Below are 19,653 nucleotides of genomic sequence, written 5' to 3' on the forward strand. Positions count from 1 at the left end.
TATACTCATTTAGAGATCGTTGGTTCGAATCTCACTCCTAATTTTGGGAGAAAAAAAAATAAATAGAAGTTTGATAGTAATATGAGTCGTAGCCAGAAAAACTGAACCAAGGAGTGAAGAACTATATACATGAGTGCTAAAATCTTGCATATCTTATTGGGGAAAAAGCTTTATAATTAGGATGTGTAATTTAATTGGAAGCATGTGTAATGTTATCATCTCAGTTCTCAATTTTACATTACATACAATATTTTAGAATTTTCCCCATTCCTCTATTCCTGCTTTGAGTGCTTTCTCTTTTTGTGTGTTAAAGGCTTTAAGTAATTTTTTTAGTTACTATCCCATTAAGTGAGTGACATAATATAGATTAGGATTAAGGCATGCACGAGTGTGATTCCTAGAAATTAAAATGAAAAGGGAAAGGAAGTGCCACATCTTTGGATTGTGGAAATCAGCTTTAGCTAAAAGAGAAAAGAAGGAAAAAAGGTAGCATGATTCTGATATGAGAAGGTGGGGTGGGTGAAGGTGAGGTGAGTGGGACTGTTGTTGCATTGGGTCCTCAAAAAGAGTAACTAGTGCCCTTGGCTAAGACCTATGGGGACTTCAGGCCTACAACCACTGACTCTAAGGTAGCGTTTGGTAGAGAGACAGAGACTGAAAAACTGAGACTGAGAGACAAAAACTTAGAGATAGAGATTGAAATAAATTTCAGTATTCTGTTTGGTGCAAAGTGAGAGACAAAAATTGAAACAAGAATGAAGCTCTAATTTAATTTGTATAAAGGGTAAAATTCGAATTAATTAATTGAAATGAGAGTATTTTAGGTATAAATGTTATTAAAGTTTTAGTTTCCATCTTTAAAAATTTCAGTCTTATGTGTCCTCACTTTTTGGAGGTACTGAAATACTGAAATTTTAGAGACAGAGACAGAAATTTTAGTACCGATCTTTGAGCCAACAAACATGATACTGAGTCTCAGTCTTCCAGTCTTCGTCCTAATACGTCAAAACAGACGCTACCTAAGAACACATAACCATTCTTATCCTCTTTTTCTTCCACCATTCAACCACCTCTTCTGACTTCTGACTCCAACTCCTTCAAACCATTCTCTTTCTCCCTTTCTTCCTTTCTAATCAAATTTAAATTTCAGTAATATCAACACTACTTAATTCATTAACATTACAATATGTCTTTTCTTATTCTATGTATAATTCGGGATTAGATGATTAGTACCACTGAGTTGTATATCATGTTGATATTGTTGTTGGCTCGAACTCATGCCCTCCCATTATTTATTCCAATTCCAATACATTTTAATTATTAAATAAAGAGTAAAGTATCATTTTTATTTCTAACATTTAGAATAAGTTCTATTTGTGTTTCTAACGTTTTTTTTTAAAGAAAAACTCAACACAACAAGTGGAGCACAAGACAACAAACAGAAACCATTGTCAACAGAATAAACAAACTTAAGTAACACTAATAAATATCTCCTGTCACCTTCGGCAATGCCATCAACAACAGAAGGGATCCACACCTAACCACTCCTTATAATTCATGAAGGACTGCTGGATAACCTCTTCAACTCATTTCCCTTCATTTTGAAATATCCTTCTATTCCTCTCTAGCCAAATGTTCCAGATAATCGCACAGAAACATAACATCCACCTCTTGCGCTCCTGCTTACTAGTTGAAAGCTCAGTCCAACTTTGAAAATGTTCCTTTGGTGTCTCTGGGCATGACCATTGCCTTCCAACAAAGGATAGCTAAGCACACCAAACCTGCCATGAAAACTCACAACCAAGAAACAAGTGGTGACCATATTCAACACCTTGGTTACATAACACACATGTCACATCTTCCTGATTAACCACTCCCAACCGACTCAGCCTCTCCTTCGTATTGACCCTTCTAATCAACACGAACCAAACAAACAATTCAACTCTTGGCGGGACTAGGCCTTTCCAAACTGTCTTAGTAAAACTGTAACTTGCTATATCTTCTGGAAGCATTTCCACCTGCATCGCCTGCACAAAGGAGTTAGTAGAAAATATGCCTTGTTTATCAAATTTTCACACAACTTTATCCTCTCTACCGTATGCAAGTTGAACCACTCTTAAAGTTTCGTGTATCTGGTTCTCTAGGTCCAACTCCCATTGGAAAAGCTCTCGCCTCCAATGGAAGTTCCATCTCCACTCTAACCCGTCCCAGAACCCACAATCCCCTATAACAAATCCTGTTTGGTTTGAAACTGAGAATAGCCTCGGAAATAAGTCTTTCAGGGCCCCTCTACGCAGCCATACATCCTCCCAGAACCGAGTACCTCTCCCATTGCCAATCTCCATAAACAACCCATTAATCATCTTCTGTCTTAGTTGTTGATCCTTGAACTGTATTTGGCAGATATCCTTCCATGCCCCCCCTCGAGTAGGTAATACCTAGGATGACAGCATCACATTGGGACACAGATTATTACAAGAGCACACCACCTTCTTCCATAAGGGGCAATCCTCCTTCGAAAATCGCCACCACCACTTAAAGAGAAGTGTTGTGTTACGCACCATAGCATCCCCAACCCCTAAACCGCCCAGTTTTTTGGGAGCCTGCACCACCTCCCACCTGACCATTTCCATACCATTCCTTCCATCCTCCTTACTCCAAAGAAACCTTCTCTGTAGAAAAATCAATTTCTCTGCAACAACCTTTGACATTTTATACAAGCTCAAGTAATAGACAGGGAGGCTGTTCAAAACAGATTTAATAAGCACCAGTTTACCGACTCTATTGAGAATTTTGGTTTTCCAGGTGCTCAGCTTCTCCTCCATTTTTTCTATAATGGGCTTTCAAGTCTTCACCAACCTCGGGTTCGCTCCTAGCGGGATCCCCAAGTATTTCACCGGCAGAGAGGCAATCATACAACCCAGCACTCTAGACATATGCTGCACCCACTGATCATCACAGTTAATAAGAATCAAGCTAGACTTATCAAAATTAATGCTCAGTCCCTACATGAGCTCAAAACAACGAAGGATCCTCCTGTAATTCTTAATGGTCTCTTCATCAGGGGGACAGAACAATACAGTATCGTCCGCAAATTGGAGATGTGATAGCTCGACCTGATCTCTACCCACCAGTAACGGCAAAATACGCCCATTTCTCACTACCTCCCCAAGCATCCTATGTAGCACATCAACGACAAGTACAAACAGAAATGGGGACAATGGATCACCCTGTCGCAAATCCCTTTCCATCTAAAAAGGCTTAGATGGCGAACCATTTATCAGCACTGACATTGAACTTGTACTTACACATTCCATAACCCAACTCCTCCATCTCCGACCAAAGCCCATCTTTTGCAACACAAGATCTACAAAGCTCCACTTGACTCTATCGTAAGCTTTCTGGAAACCCAGCTTCATTATCACCGCTTCCTTCTTCCTCATTTTAATCCATTGAACAGTTTCGCATGCGATAAGGGCCCCATCATGAATCTTTCGTCCCTTGACAAAAGCACTTTGAGTCTCACCTACTAGTCGTGGCATGATTGCTCGCATCCTCCGAACCAATATTTTCGAAATGACTTTATACACATAGCCTACCATACTGATCGGTCTCAGATCTTTGATTTCCTTTGCACCAGTAAACTTAGGGGCCAACGCCACCCAAGTGAGATTCGTATCCGCCGGTAACTTAGAAGACAGGAAGAAATCCATCACCGCCGCCGTAAATTCAGTGCCAATTTCAGACCAACACCTCTTTATAAAGTTCATGTTGTAGCTATCACTTCCAGGAGCTTTGGATGATTCGCAATCCCATACTGCTTCTTTGACCTCCTCTGGAGTCGGTTGCACCTCCAATGCTAAAGCATCCTCCTCACCAATCATTTCCACCAAACCGTCCCTGAAACCTATCAAAGGAGACTCTTCCTGATGATACAAATTTTTCTAAAAGTCTCTAATCTCAATCTTGATCCTTGCTTGACTCCTTATCAGCCTTCCATTTATGAGTAGCGCATCAATCCTGTTGTTTCTCCTTCTCGCAGAGGCCAAGTTGTGGAAGTACCTCGTGTTCTTATCAATGTCCTTCACATGTCTAGAACGCGACATCTGCTTCCAATGTAACTCCTTCCTTACATACCATTTCTCACAACAAGTCACAAGTGCCTTTCTTCTTGCCTCTACTGTTCCATCATGAACACCGTCACCCACCGCGTCATCAATCTTCTTGATCTCTTCCTCAAATTTCATGATTTTTCTGTCCAAATCCCCAAATTTATCTTTATACCATCTTCCCAGAGGACCTGTCATATCCTTCAGTTTATCTGTAAATTGTGCCTCACCTAGGCCTCTCCATTCCTCCTTAACCATTCTCAGAAAATCTTCATGTGTAAACCACGAATCAAGGCTTCTGAATGGCCTCGGCCCATCTCTCTGCCTCCTACCTTCCGCTATAATTGGACAATGGTCAGACAAGCCCCTAGGACCACCATGTAGCCGAGTGTCTGGAAACTTTTCCAGCCATTCCAAGCTAACCAGAACCCTGTCAATACGGCTGCATGATCGACCTCTAAACCATGTAAACTTGCGGTCAGTAATCGGCAAGTCCACCACACCCATGTCATGTATCCAATTCTTGAAGTCTTCAGCTGATAAGGGTAAGCTATCAGTGCCCCGTCTTTCTTCCACCTGTAAAATCTCATTAAAGTCTCCCATGAAGCAACAGGGAACCTGGCATAACCCCACAATGTAACTCAGCTCTTCCCAAACAACAAGCTTCTCATCTCTAGCATGCGCACCATATACCAAAATAAAAGCACAATAAAAATTATATTTCACTAACTCCCCTTCAACACACAACCACCTCTCCCCTTTCTGGCTATTTCTTATTTTAAAGAAGTCATCATCCCATATTAACAGCAATCCACCAAAAGTACCATTAGATTCAACAAAGTCCCATCCTGCACAACTATTTCCCCAAATTTTTGGTATATCATATTTAGTCACTACCTGTCTTTTAGTCTCCACCAGGCCTAACATGTTTAACTTAAATTTTCTTTTTAGGTCCTTTATCATCCTCAACTTCCCATCACCCCTTAACCCCCTAATATTCCAAGAACTAATAATCATTACAGTAAATTATTGCACACCTTTTTATGAGTTTTGGGTCTGTTTCGCCTTGCTTTTGCCCTTTGTTTCGCCAACCTTTTTTTCAGGGCAATTTCTTCATTCTGTTGTTGAAGGATCGCCATTATGTCATCTTCTTCATTATATAGCACTGCTCCTGACTCCGTTGCTACTTCCCAAGTTCTTTTGTTTTTTGAAAGCTGCTCCTCCAAAGTCATATCCTCATTGTCACTGGCTTCATCATCCTTACCATGCTCTACGTCTTCCTCATCTTCCCTGTGTCCTGCTTCCAACATTGGTAAATTTCTAGCCGTACCTGCTTTTGTACCCAGGCCAGACTTATCACACTCTTGGTCATCTTTACCATTGTCTACATCAACTTCACTGCTTCCTTTTTCAGCATTGTCTGCCGCGCCCGCAGCTCTTAGTAGATCATCGACCTCTCTACCATGAACTGCTAGTCGGCCTCCTCCCACCCCCACCGTGCATTTCCTTCTTCGAGCCACGTTATCCGCGCCATCTCCTGCGAAAGCCGTCTCCGCACTAGGTGAAATAGGCACGTTTTCTGCTTGGTCCACAATCACCGTCGCCTTCGCCACACGACCTTGGCCAGTGTGTCTTCCTTCCCTCCGGGTTACTCCATATTCGATCACCCAACAGCCGTCCCCTGATCTACGTTCAACCCGATGTACAGCTCGGGAAACAGCTGCCGTTGCTCGATCTTCGTACGGGCCCGTTCGTTCTACACCATCCTCAGAAGCCGCAGCCCCCAACTCCCCGAAGGCGCCAGGCATCGAGGCTTCCTCGACTGAAAGAGGGAAACCCTGCTGGCGATCACTTCCCCAGCCCGCGTTCTTTATAGCCGACCCGTTACAGGTTCGACCCGGTACAGGTCTGCGTTCCTCAGCAGGCCCGTGAAGCACGTCCTTTCCTCCAGTGTGCAAAAGTGAACCGGGCCTTAACCCTTCATGGCCCAAATCCATATAACAACATCTAGTTTTGTTGAGGGGCCCCTTTTTAGGTTCAATAACATCAGACATCATAACTCCCTTTCCAGGCCCATTAGGTTTACAGCCGTACTCCCAAGAGATAGTCATCTCAGAATCCACTTCATTACTCACCTCATAACCCACAAAATCTGCCATGCCTTCAATATCCCCTTTATTAGATTGATAAGTTACCAAATTCAATTGATTGTGTTTTGAATTCCCATAACTCCACTCATTCAAAATTATTTCTGAATTTACCAATCTATCCTAATCTTCAACCTCTTCTCGCTGCGACTTGATAATCACTTCCGCTGCCGGATCTGAACTAACTGACAAGTTTGTAGGACTTGGCGACGTTATTGCTATATCATCACAGAGCTTCGTAGTTATGTTTCTCTGGTGGTCACAGCTACCCTTGCCATTCCTCATTGTATCCATCTTATCATTCCTTCCATATGTTTCATATCCCACCTCTTTTACCAATATATCAAATCCACTAGTGCCTATTGTGATATGGATCCATTCTTTTATCACGTCCATCACGCAGGTATCAACTTGTACATGGCCAATACTAAAGGAGGTGCACGATTTAGTCGCATTATCATAGCCAACCACCTCACCCCATTGACTTTCTATTACCCTAAAAGTATCCACAGACCATGCATGTAGTGGAACACCAAAGCACTCTAGCCACACCCTCCGAGTTTCGCTCCTCTCTGACTCATCCCACCTCCATACACTATGGAACAACTGCAGAAGGCTATTCATATGGAAGGTGTACGCTTCTTCTGCATTCAAGAGACTGTCAAAGGTCAACAGTGCTTTATAAGCACCCATTTCGCGCACCTGAATAACGTGAGGAAAATTCTTCGCAACCGATTCCTGCAGTGCTCCGAAGTCAATAGCCTTCGTTGTTCCCCTAACCAGGCTTTTCTGCAGCCAGTCCAGATTTTCTTTCACCAAGGATACTTCCACTTTCTTTGTCCACCCATTGCCATGTGGATCTTGAACTTTCTTATCCTTCGCCAAAACCTTGTTGGAAGTAGTTACGATATTCTTGTTCTCTCATCTATCTTCTAGAAATTGACGACCCAAAGCACGTTGGGGGCCATCTCGTGGAAACAATTGAAACAACTCCCTCTTCGAAACATCAATCGGGAGATTATCCACGAAAATTGAGAAGGACTCGTTCTCCAAACGTCGATACTCATCTCGGTTCCAAACCCTAGGATCCTTAGTCTGACCTACCGTTCTACCCCTCCCTGTGTTTCCCACCCCCCCCCCACACACACACACACACTCTCTCTCTCTCTCTCTCTCTCTCTCTCTCTCTCTCTCTCTCATCACTCCGAAAAAAAAGTAGTCCGTGTTCCTAACTTTTAAATCGTCTTATTTGTATTTCTAACGTTTATAAAAATAATTCAATGTTATCTTGCTGTCAATTATACTAATAGATCATATTATATTTTTTAATTATTCTTATTTTGATGTATTTATTCTCAATTCGGTCTCACTTGGATGCGTTTGATTTCAATATTGTACCCACTATTTGTGTTCAGGTTCAATTATATCCCTAAAAAGTGAATTATGTAAATGTTGTAGGGATTAGTTTCAACTTTTGATGAGCTATTATCCAAAATAGATCATCGTTTCTATCCAGACATTTGTATTCTAACTTCAAGAAGAGATTTTTAGAACTCCAACTAAAGGTTCATGATGTGTAATTGAAGGCAGGATAACATTGAATCATTTTTACAAATGTTAGGTATAAAAATAGAACGATGGACTTACCTCAAACGTTAGAGATAAAAACAATACTTTATTCTTAAATAAAATATCCCAAACTTTTTTTTTACCGAACTCGTCCAAATTGTACCTTGATAGGTATTCTTTCCATTGGATTGAATTTTTCTCTATACATTTTTTTTCCTGTCCCATCCATTGTCCATCTTATAAACATGTATAAAATCACAATCCACCTACAACTCTTTTTTTCTTTAAAGATTAATAATTTCTTAAAAATAATCCATAATTTTCGATCTTTGGCAAGACAATTAAACAAGTTCATGCGACACCAAAAATATACTCATCTTAAGAAAAATATGACACAAACCATTATTTTACCAAGGCCCAACCACAAAAGAACATATTTTCTTAAAAGCCCACGTAATTCTTTTGGGATTTATTTTTCTTATCTTCCTTGTGAGTTGACGTAAATGGTAAAAACCAATGTTTTGAAAACCGATTCGAACTGTGAACCCGTTAAACAAATACGGTTCGAGCAGATGACAAAATTGACAGATTTAGAAATTGGAGTTGGATCGACGAATTAACCAGAAACCGGTCGATCGAACCGAATCGTGACCCGGCCGATTTTTTAAATTGGCTAAAACACTACATTTTGCATGTTGAAGAAAGGGCCAAAGGGGAACGAACCCTAGTCTCACCCACAGACCCACTCACCCCTCTCCTCTCGAGCCTCCACAGTCTACTCTCACCTCTCACTCTCAGTTCTCACGTCTCCGGTCTCCACCTCGAGCTTCCGGCGCAACTTCCGTCCAGCCACCACCACTGTTCGTGCAGCCATGCTCCGTCACCATGTCAGCCCTCGAAAATTACAGCCACCGCCAGCGTCACTTTCCATTGCGCAATTAGGGACTGCCGGCGCCAGCTCTGCTCAACTTTGCCACCCCTTTAGCCACCTCTTGCCAGCCACTGTCCCTATCCCCGCCAGCTCTGCATTTTTCCAGACTTCCAGCTTCTAACCCTAGGTATGAATTTTGTTTTTTTTTTGTAATATTACACTCACAACACCAATACTCTGCTTCAAACTCTGCAACTTCTGATTTCTATTACAATAAGTAACTATTTGATTTGGTAGTGGTTTGAATTTTTTCATAGACTGAATTAAAGTTACAATAGTTATGTTCTCTTCTCTATCACATTATATTAAGCTTTGAATTCTCTTATTTCATTTTAATTTTACCGCACTCAACATGTTTGATGAAATGCTTTAACCATATTTCTAGTTGGTTTTATAATTTCTAGCTTTTAGAAACTTAGTAAGTTGATTTCATGTGAAATTAGAATAATTAGATCTTAGTAATTAGGAAATTTTAGCTGCACAAATAGCATCTTTGCAGAAAATATATTAGCATGATGATTCCACTTGCATTAGTGTTCTTCTAGAAAATTTTAACTGTTATTGTGAACTTGTTAATTTGCTAATTGTTCTTGTGTTGTTGTTCTGTTGTTCTTCTGTTGCTTTTAATTTTTTTTTGTTTTTGTTGTGATTTTCTGTTCTTGAACTTGTTAAGTTGATAATTTGCTAAATTGTTGGGCTGCTCTTGTTTTAATTTGCTAAACTGTTAGGTTGCTGCGATTTAATTTGTTGGATTTTCTATTTAGGTCTTGTTTTTATTTATTTGCTACATTGTTGTTGTGTATTTATTGTTGTCATTGAGATTATTGCTGGATATTGGTGATCATTGATTTATTATATGCTTCATGGTTCCATTGTTTTCTTCTTCTCAAGGAAAAAAATTATGTTTTCATTGTTTTGTTGATTGTTTGTTTTGTTTCAGAAATCAATTTCTTGTGATCAATGCTCAAACTCTGAATGTTGTTTTGTTGTTTTTATTTCGTTTCAGAAATTAATTTCTTGTGATCAATGCTCAAACTCTGAATCATAGTTATCAAACCCGGTTCGACCCAAAATCCGGTCACCCAGTCACCTAACCGGACCAAGCCAATCGTCGAACCGAACAACTGGACAAGTAATGGATCCGGCAAAAACCGGTTTGACCCGACCGGTTGCATTAAAATCGGTGACCTGGCCGATTAATTTAATCCGGTCCGGGTCATATTTTTTTAAATGCCTGAAACGGGGCGTCATTTCACTCCTCCTGTCCTCCACCCTCTGTTGATTTGCATGAAATGAAAGCATGAAGTCATGAACCCTAATGGCTAATGTCCCTAATCTGAATGGACTTGGAACCCCCCTAACCCCCAGCCAGTCTTGTGTCTCTTCTCTCTCGAGCTCGACAGTCCATCACTCACGGCGGCTCACGGTGGCTCACGGCGTCACCTTCACTTCGTCACTCACTTGTCGCTCCCCTCACCTCGTCGGTCGTCACACTCAGTCTCTCACGGCCTTACCTCGTCGCGCTCTCGGTCTCTCACCTCGTCTCCTCACCTCGGTCATCGTCGCGGTCCCGTTCACCTGCGCTCGCTTCGCCGGCGGCAGAAGCAGACTAAACCGCATCTGGTCCCTCGGGTGGTGGTGGTCGTCGTCTTCTTGCTTCTCAAGGTCTCTGTCTCGCACCTGGTCTCGATCTCTCCCTTCCCTGCGCTCTTCGTCGCCGGTAGCAGAGGCAACAGATCTGGTGGGCTGATATTCGTTGTCGTCTTCTTGCTTCGAGCCTTGCCGTCAGATTCTCCCTCGCCATCAGCTTCTCCTTCGCCGTCAACTTCCTTCGTGCAACCCGATTTGGTGAGTTTCCCCTGGTCTTTCTGCTTCAATTTTGGTGCTGCATCAATGCACTTTGATTTTGTTGCTGAAAGTAATTTGTTGCTGAAAGTTGAATGTGTTGCTGAAATTTGTTACTGATTATCATGAACCTTGAATTTGTTGTTGACATGCCAAAATAATCACTTAGCTTAAGTTTGTTCATTGCCGAAAATCATTATTGAGTTTATTGAACCTTGAATTTGTTGCTGTTTTGCAGAATAATCACTTAGTTAAGTTTTGCTTCATCTCTCTGCCCAGGTGAGTTTCAGCTTTGGCCTTGTTATTCCTCTTTCAATTTCATTGTGTTAGACAAAATATAATTTTTATAAGAAAATTATAAAAATAAATAATTAGTTGTTTGGTAATATTCCTATATATAATATTTATGTCTATTTTAAATTAAGTTAGATCATTTGATAGTTAGTTATTTATTTAAATTTTGAAATTAACAACAAGCAAGAAGTGCGGGAACAGCTACAAAGAAATTCAAATTTCCTGCAAGTGGGGTACAAAGAGTAACTGCCCATTGAGATTAGGCTAGTCTATAAATAGAGCTTTAGGAACACGTTGTAATCAGTTCAGTTCTTCTTGGAAAATACTTAGAGACCTAAAACGCTCTCAGCCCCTTGGCATCACAGAGTAAAATTGGGAATCTTAAGTAATTCCTCTGAACTCAAACACTTGTACTTTGCTTTCTTTCAGTTTTTATTAATAAAATTTCTTTACTTTTACGTCTTTTTCTCTTTTACGTTCATGTTTCTTCTTTCATCTTCTTTTTAATTTCCTGTTTGTTTTAATTTCTGCATTTTACTTTGCCTCCGACACCTTGTATGTTTTCCTTTTTATCTTTAATTTTACTTTCGAAACTACAATTGGGATTTTGAGACACCCACAAAAGGAGTCGTTTCCGCTCCTTGAATTAAGATTGTGAAACAAAACTCGAAAATTGTTGATTTATTTGTTGTTAACAATGGAACAAAAATTTGAGTAAAACAAATTGGCACGCCCGGTAGGACCTTGTCAATAGATTGTAGTTTGTCAAAAGAAAAATCAAGAGTTTTGAATTTGCATGTGATTGCGCAGTGGTAAATTCGTGCGTCCAGAGCCAAGGAAATCAGCGTCAGTTGACATGTCAAATACTTCTGCAGCATCTTCTTCTACTTCTAGTGATGAGATTAGAGGAAATGAATCCGGGAATTCTCCTGTGATTTCAAATGCAGAGCCTACCTTGATGTCAGTGAGGCATGATGGCGTTGGCCATGCCCATACAGGGTTAAATGCAACTCACATAAATACCATGGGGTGGCCGCCATATGGCTTGCCACCGGGGTATGTCCCCTCCATGGTGACACAAGGATTGCCTGTGCCTCTCTACTCAACTTTTCAAAATCCTCTTTATCAAAATCCATATGGTATGTCAAATGTACCTGTTTCTGGGGTGTCAGGTTCACACGTATCACAACAAAATTTTTCACATGCTATTAATACAGGAAATAACAGTGCATCTAATTCTACTACGTCCACTGTCACTAGGGTAGAAAATTCTAGACCTGTATTTCCTGACATGTCAAGAGCAATGCCTGTTGATCAACCTAGTCAAACTGTGGGATCTTTAGCAAATATTAGGCAACAGATGGATGAAAGCCACCATGATCTAGTAAACATGTTAACTCATCAAATGGTGACAGTTTTAAATCCTCTTCTAGAAAACACAAATACTAGAATTGAACAATTAAATAGGCAAGTCAATAGGATTGCTACTGTGGTAAATTTAGAAGAAAATGATAACTTGGGTTTAAGATTTGATAATGTCAATCAAAACGGTGGAGCAATTCCTAATTATGAATTTCATATGCCTAGACATGGTCAAAATGCTGATGATATGTTAGAAAGACTTAGACAAAATAACTTAGGGGGGCATTATAATCTAGCAAGAAATGTTGAACAAGTTTTAAACCGTTTGGGATTTAATGTTGGTTGCTTGAATAGGCCATATTTTGTGTCTGCTTTTCCTGAGTGTGTCCAACAAGCAGAGCTCCCAAGGGGTTGGAAAATTCCAAAATCCCTTAAAAATTTTCTGGAGAAGAAAATGAATCTACAGTAGAGCATATTACTCGATATACTGTTGAAATTGGGGAAGCAGCTTCTAATGAATATCTCAAGATGAGATACTTTCCTTCTTCTTTAACAAAAAATGCATTTACATGGTTCTCTAACTTGAGACCAAATTCTATTCATTCTTGGGCGCAGTTAGAGAGAAATTTTCATGATCAGTTTTTCCGAGGTGAATTGAAAGTTAGTCTTACGGATTTATTCTCTGTCAAACGTGCAGAAGGAGAATCCATTGATACCTATTTGGCGCGGTTTAGAAACATGAGGAATAAATGTTTTACTCCGACTCCAGAATCTGAAGTTGTCAAAATGGCTACTAATGGGCTAGAATTCGGAGTTAGGAAGAAACTTGTTAATCAACATACTTTAGATCTTTCCCAATTAGCTGAGAGAGTAAGACAGATAGAACAAATTAAGAAAGAAAAAGAAAATTTTAAAAGGGGTTCAAAAAAGATTGCATATGTTGATTGTTTTTTCGATAGTAGTGATTCAGATGAAAAAGAGATTTATATTGCCGAATTACGTGGGGGTCCTCCTTATGTATGCAAATCTTTGAAGCCTGTTAAAGGAAAGGAAAAAGTTTCTTCTTATTCTAAAGTTGAAAATAAGACTTATTCTTTTGATATTTTTAAGGCAGATCAAATATTTGAAGTTTTATTAAAAGATAAGCAGCTTATTTTACCTGAAGGAAAAAAGATGCCTATAACTGATGAAATAAAGAATAAGAAATTTTGTAAGTTTCATCAAGTATTTTCGCATACCACTAACAATTGCGTCCGTTTCAGGGATTTGATACAAAAAGCAATTGAGGAGGGAAGACTGAAGTTTGAGGATAAAACTACTATGAAGGTGGACACTGAACCATTTGCTGCTGACTCAAATTATGTTGAGCCATTCGATTTGTCAATCAACATGGTAGAAGTTGATGCCACGATGGTTAGTGCTAAAAATAAAAATAAAGACCTGAGAGTCTTTGAATAAGATAAGAAGCCAGTTTATCCTCGTCCTGGTGAGGATTTGTTAGATTTTTTATTGAGAATTAAAGAATCTGACAGCACCATTGCGATGTGCCCAAAGTGCAATGCTGTTTTTGACAAGGAAGCTGCAAAAGAGTTTGAAAAGTACAAAGTTGAAGAGAAAGAAAAGGCTGAGTTGAGAAAGAAGATTGCTGAAAAAGAAAATGAAACTAACGAGCTAAAGCGGAAGATAGCCGAGGGAAAACAAAAGTTGGGCAGTCAAACTCCTTTGAACAAGTGCGTCAACAACACTGGAGTACAACCTGTCAACCAGAAGATGAAGACTGTGGTCATGATTGATGGAAGACCTGATGGATTTTCTCAAAAGACAAGAGTTCCTCCCACCAAAATCTCAAAACAATAAATGGGTCCAGAATGTGAGAAATGTGCAGAATCAACCTACTGCTTTTGCAAGAGGAAAAAACAAATGGGTGAAGCCTAGACCTTTCAAGCCCAGGTACTATGAGTCTCAGTTATGGAACATGAATCATGCACAAGAAGGAGGTAGTATATATATTCCAAAAAATGCGCCTATTCCCTCAAAGCCAATTTATTCTTGTTATAGTCCTAACATGCAGCAGGTTCCTAATTATTCTCCTTGGCCAAATTGTCAAAACGTTCCCAAATATTCTCCTTTTACAACTTTTGATCAGAAAGAGAATATGCCTGAGTATGTTCCTTTGGATCCATACAAGGGACACGGAGTAGATTTTCCTCCTTTGCCAACCATGGCCAAGTCTGTAGAAACAGGCAATTCTTCTAATCACCCTAAATGCAATAAAAATGTCAAGAAGAATCTTGTTGGGAAGAGGGTGATGGTTGAAAACAAGGGAGAAAATGATGAAGATTTAATTACTGATAATTTTGACACTGGTTTTGATGACAGCTTAGAAGCAATATTTGGTGTTAAGCAACCTATAGTTGTGGTGTCAATACTGCCTGAGGAGTATAGTCAAGTCCAGGAAGTAGAGTCATTAAAAGATGATTGTTATGATGTCTTTCCTGGAAGTGAATGTTTATTGCTAGACGACAATATGTGTGGTGGAAGATTATTTGAGAAGCCTACTGAAAATGATAAGGAACAATTGCGTCCACTGCATATCAAGGCTCGTGTTGACGGAAGGATAGTCAATAAGATTTTGGTTGACGGGGGAGCTGCTGTTAATCTCATGCCTGAAAGAATGATGGGAAGGCTTGGAAAGACTGAAAAAGATCTTATTAAAAGTAGCATTGGGGTGACAGATTTTAACGGAAAGACTTCTTCTGTTAGAGGGGTGGTTCTGCTGTCAATCGAGGTTGGTTCTGTCAATAGGCCAACTCTATTTGTTGTGGTTCCTTCAAAGGCTGGTTTTAACTTGCTTTTAGGACGTGATTGGATTCATGGAATGGGTGCTATTCCATCAACTTTACATCAAAAATTAATTTTCTGGAATGAAGATGGAGGAGTGGAAGAAGTTCTTGCTGACAATAGTACTTGTTACTACGATGAGATGCATGTGGAGTTCAGGATGTATAATCCTGGAGTCAAGCCGCTGACCGTTGACACCAATGCATTTAATCCTGAAAATATTGAGATGTGCAAAATAGATATGAATGGTTTTATTTTGGTCCCTAAGGCCGGGGCGGATGCGGCCTCAGAAGAAACTTAGATGAGCTTGACGAGCCAACTGGCTCGGCTGTCAGCCTATATGGCAGACAGAGAAGGGTGCATTGACAGTGTACCTTATGATTGTATATATGATGATGGTCCTTTAGGTTTTGAAAAAAAATAATAATACTGACACTGTAAAAAAGGTTGAAGTGCAGGATCCTTTGGAGGAAGTAGATATTGGTAACGGTGATTATCCTAGACCAACATATGTGAACAAGATGCTGCCTGATGATTTCAAAAAAGAAATGGTGGAGATTTTGAAGGAATATTGCGACTGTTTTGCATGGGATTATGCAGAGATGCCAGGCTTGAGTCGTGAATTGGTAGAACATCAATTGCCATTGAAAGCCAATGTTAAACCTGTCAAGCAGCCACCAAGGAGATTTGCCCATGAAGTCATGCAGAAGATTAAAGAAGAGATTGAAAGACTTCTTAAGGCTAAGTTTATAAGAACAGCAAGATATGTCAACTGGATTTCTAATATTGTCCCTGTCATGAAAAAGAATGGAAAATTAAGGGTTTGCATTGATTTTAGAGATTTAAATTCTGCAACACCAAAAGATGAATATCCAATGCCTATAGCTGATATGTTGATGGATTCTACTGCTGGTCATGAAATATTAAGTTTTATGGATGGATATTCAGGTTATAATCAAATATACATAGCTGAGGAAGATGTGTCAAAAACAGCATTTAGGTGTCCAGGTGCTTTAGGAACTTTTGAATGGATTGTGATGCCATTTGGGTTAAAAAATGCTGGTGCAACTTATCAAAGGGCGATGAATGAAATTTTTCATGATTTTATTGGAAATTTTATGGGAATTTATGTTGATGATGTGGTTGTCAAATCAAATGCTAAAAAAGAGCATTTAGAAAATTTAAAGAAAGCATTTGAAAGAATGAGAAAGCATAAATTAAAAATGAATCCCTTAAAATGTGCCTTTGGTGTGAGTGCAGGAAATTTTCTTGGTTTCTTGGTGCAGAAAAAAGGGATTGAAATTGACAAAAATAAGGCAAAGGCTATCTTAGAGGCCCCTCCTCCAGCTAACAAAAAGCAACTGCAAGCATTTTTAGGGAAGGTCAATTACCTCAGAAGGTTCATTTCCAATCTGTCAGGAGGAACCAATGTTTTTGCGCCTCTGATCAAGTTGAAAAAAGAGGAAGAGTTCCAATGGAAAACAGAGCATCAAGAAGCTTTTGACAACATCAAGCAGTATTTGACTAATCCTCCTATTATGACACCTCCAAGGCATGGAGCACCTCTAAAACTTTATGTGTCAGCTTCTGAAGTAACAATTGGTGGAATGCTGGCTCAAAAAGATGAGAATGGCAACGAGAGAGTGATTTATTATCTAAGTCGAGTGCTAAATGATGTTGAGAGCCGTTATTCTCCAATTGAGAAACTTTGTTTAGCTTTATATTTTTCCTGTTTAAAACTTAAGTACTATCTAATTCCTAGGAATGTTTATGTAATTTCTAAGTTTGATGTTCTTAAATATATGTTGTCTTCTCCAATATTGCATGGTAGACTAGGAAAATGGATGCTAGCCTTAACGGAATTTTCTTTGCATTTTGTTCCTGCAAGAGCGGTTAAGGGTCAAGTTCTAGCCGATTTCCTGGTTGATCACCCTTGTATTGACATTGATGAGAATTCACTGAGTTTCGTTGGTTTGGTCCCTTGGAAATTGTATTTTGACGGTTCATGCCATAAGGGTGGTGTTGGTATAGAAATTTTAATTATTTCTCCAAGTGGTGAGCCAAGTAAATTCCTCTTTGAATTGAATTATTCATGTTCCAACAATGAGGCAGAGTATGAAGCATTAATAATGGGACTGGAATTATTATTAGAAAGAGGAGTTAAAAATGTAGAAATTTTTGGGGATTCACAGCTTGTAGTCCGTCAAGTATCACTCGAATATAGGTGTGTTAGTGAAAATTTGAGAAAGTATTTCAATGTGGCTACAGAGTTGTTGAGTAAATTTGATAATATCATTGTAAGGCATGTTCCAAGGGAGTTAAACCAAGAAGCAAATGAATTAGCTCAAATTGCTTCAAGATATAAGATCAAGCCCTCAACACTAGAAAAATTGGTAAGGATAAAAAGACATATTTATGCCTTTGAGAGAAAGAGAAGTGTTGTCATTAGAAAAACTAGACCCAGAAGATTGGAGAGTACCAATTGCAGAATATTTAAAAAATCAAAGTCTTAGTGTCGATAGAAAACTTAAATATAGGGCTCAAAGTTATGTTCTAATAAGTAATGTCTTGTTTAAGAAATATGTTGATGGAAATCTCTTGACATGTTTGGGAGAAAATGAAGCGTATTTGGCTCTTGCCGAAGTGCATGAGGGAATTTGTGGTGCCCATCAATCAGGGGAAAAAATGAAATGGGTGATAAATAGGAAAAGATTGTATTGGCCAACTATTCAAAGAGATTGTATAAACTATACCAGGTCCTGTGAAGAATGCCAAAAACATGGAAGCCTTCAACATATTCCAGCGTCAGAACTGCATGTTATAATTAAGCCATGGCCATTTAGAGGTTGGGCGCTAGATCTTATCGGACAGATTCACCCACCTTCTTCTAAAGGTTATAAGTTCATTTTGGTTGGTGTTGATTATTTCTCTAAATTGGTAAAGGCGATCCCTCTAAGGGAGGTAACGCACAATGAAATAATAGATTTTATTGAGGAGCATATTGTGCATAGGTTTGGAATTCCTCAGTATATTACCACTGATCAAGGAACCATGTTTATTGGGAAAAAGGTCATGGAATATGCCAAATCTAGGGATCTAAAAATGCTTTCTTCTACACCATATTATGCCCAAGCTAATGGACAAGTGGAGGCAGCGAACAAAATTTTGATTGCATTAATTAAAAAACACATTGGAAGACAGCCAAGAAATTGGCACCAAACTCTCAGTCAAGTTCTTTGGGCTTACCGAAATTCTCCAAGAGGTTCTACTGGAACCACCCCGTATAAGTTAGTTTATGGTCATAATGCGGTGTTGCCAATTGATATTAATCTGCAAAGTGTAAGGGTTGCTAGACAAGACGAGATACCAGTAGCAGATTATTGGAATTCTTTGCATGATGAGCTCAATGAACTAGATGACGAAAGGTTGAGAGCTTTAGAGCGGGTGATTCGACAAAAAGAGATTATGTCAAAATCATACAACCGCCGTGTTAAAGCAGAGACATTTGCAGTTGGAGAATTAGTGTGGAAAACAATCTTGCCTATAGAAAAAAAGTCAAAAACTTATGGTAAGTGGTCTCCAACTTGGGAAGCACCTTATGTAGTTGACAAGGTTTACTCTGGAAATGCCTATAAGATTATTGAAATCGGATCAGGAAGAAGAATTCCTTCAATAAATGGTAAATATTTAAAAGTATATAGGCCAGGCATACATGAGATAAATATTCCACATGTTTAAGGACACGAAAATATCCAGTTGAAGTGTCAAAGAAAAAAAAAGATGCATCAAGTTTAAAATCTTGGACAAAAATAATCTCTCATTGACATTTGGGCATGTACTTCATAAATACAAAAGCCTAATTGACTTAGAAATTCTGTTGAGTCTATTAGCGCTTGGAGTCAAAACTATTAGAATGTTAGTGTGGAGATTTTATAGGATTAGAAATTTTATCAAATTTAATTGACACCTAGAGTTTAACATACGAAAGGAATGACTTCACAAAGTTAAGATTCTGTTACTTCTGAAGTTAGAAAAATTGTGTCAATTAAAACAATGAAAGTGTGTGTCAAAAAAAACTCTTAATTGAAATATTAAAGGTCAAAACAAAGGTCAATTGATACACATTTAATATGCTGAAATTAGAACAGATATCATTTGACACTTAAAAATTTCATACAAAAGAATAGACCCCATTGACAGTTCAACTATTAATGTAAAAAAATTTATAGACTTAGAAATTCTGTTAAGTCTATTACTAGTAGGCATTTAATCTGTCAAGCGGATGTGTCTAAAATGTCAATTGACTCTCAATATAAAAAAAAATGTCAATAAACAACTAAGTTTTCTCACTTTCAATCATTGCATATCTTCAAGTGAGAAATCTTGGGGGGCATCTTGTTAGACAAAATATAATTTTTATAAGAAAATTATAAAAATAAATAATTAGTTGTTTGGTAATATTCTTATATATAATATTTATGTCTATTTTAAATTAAGTTAGATCATTTGATAGTTAGTTATTTATTTAAATTTTGAAATTAACAACAAGCAATAA

The 19,653-nt window shown here is 38.8% G+C and overlaps 1 protein-coding gene across 1 annotated transcript; it reads right to left on the bottom strand.

Moving 5' to 3' along the window:
* Nucleotides 1–1,766: 1,766 nt before the first annotated feature.
* Nucleotides 1,767–5,917, bottom strand: LOC148554944 (uncharacterized). Its single transcript, XM_088489981.1, has 2 exons — nt 5,147–5,917; nt 1,767–2,027 (listed from the first exon to the last, which is right to left on the bottom strand). Exons 1-2 carry the CDS (start codon nt 5,915–5,917, stop codon nt 1,767–1,769), a joined length of 1,032 nt encoding a protein of 343 aa, XP_088346107.1.
* Nucleotides 5,918–19,653: the final 13,736 nt, after the last annotated feature.

The sequence above is a fragment of the Arachis ipaensis genome, chromosome B6 (assembly GCF_059453495.1).
Source record: "Arachis ipaensis isolate K30076 ecotype BB chromosome B6, ASM5945349v1, whole genome shotgun sequence".
Lineage (NCBI taxonomy): Eukaryota > Viridiplantae > Streptophyta > Magnoliopsida > Fabales > Fabaceae > Arachis > Arachis ipaensis.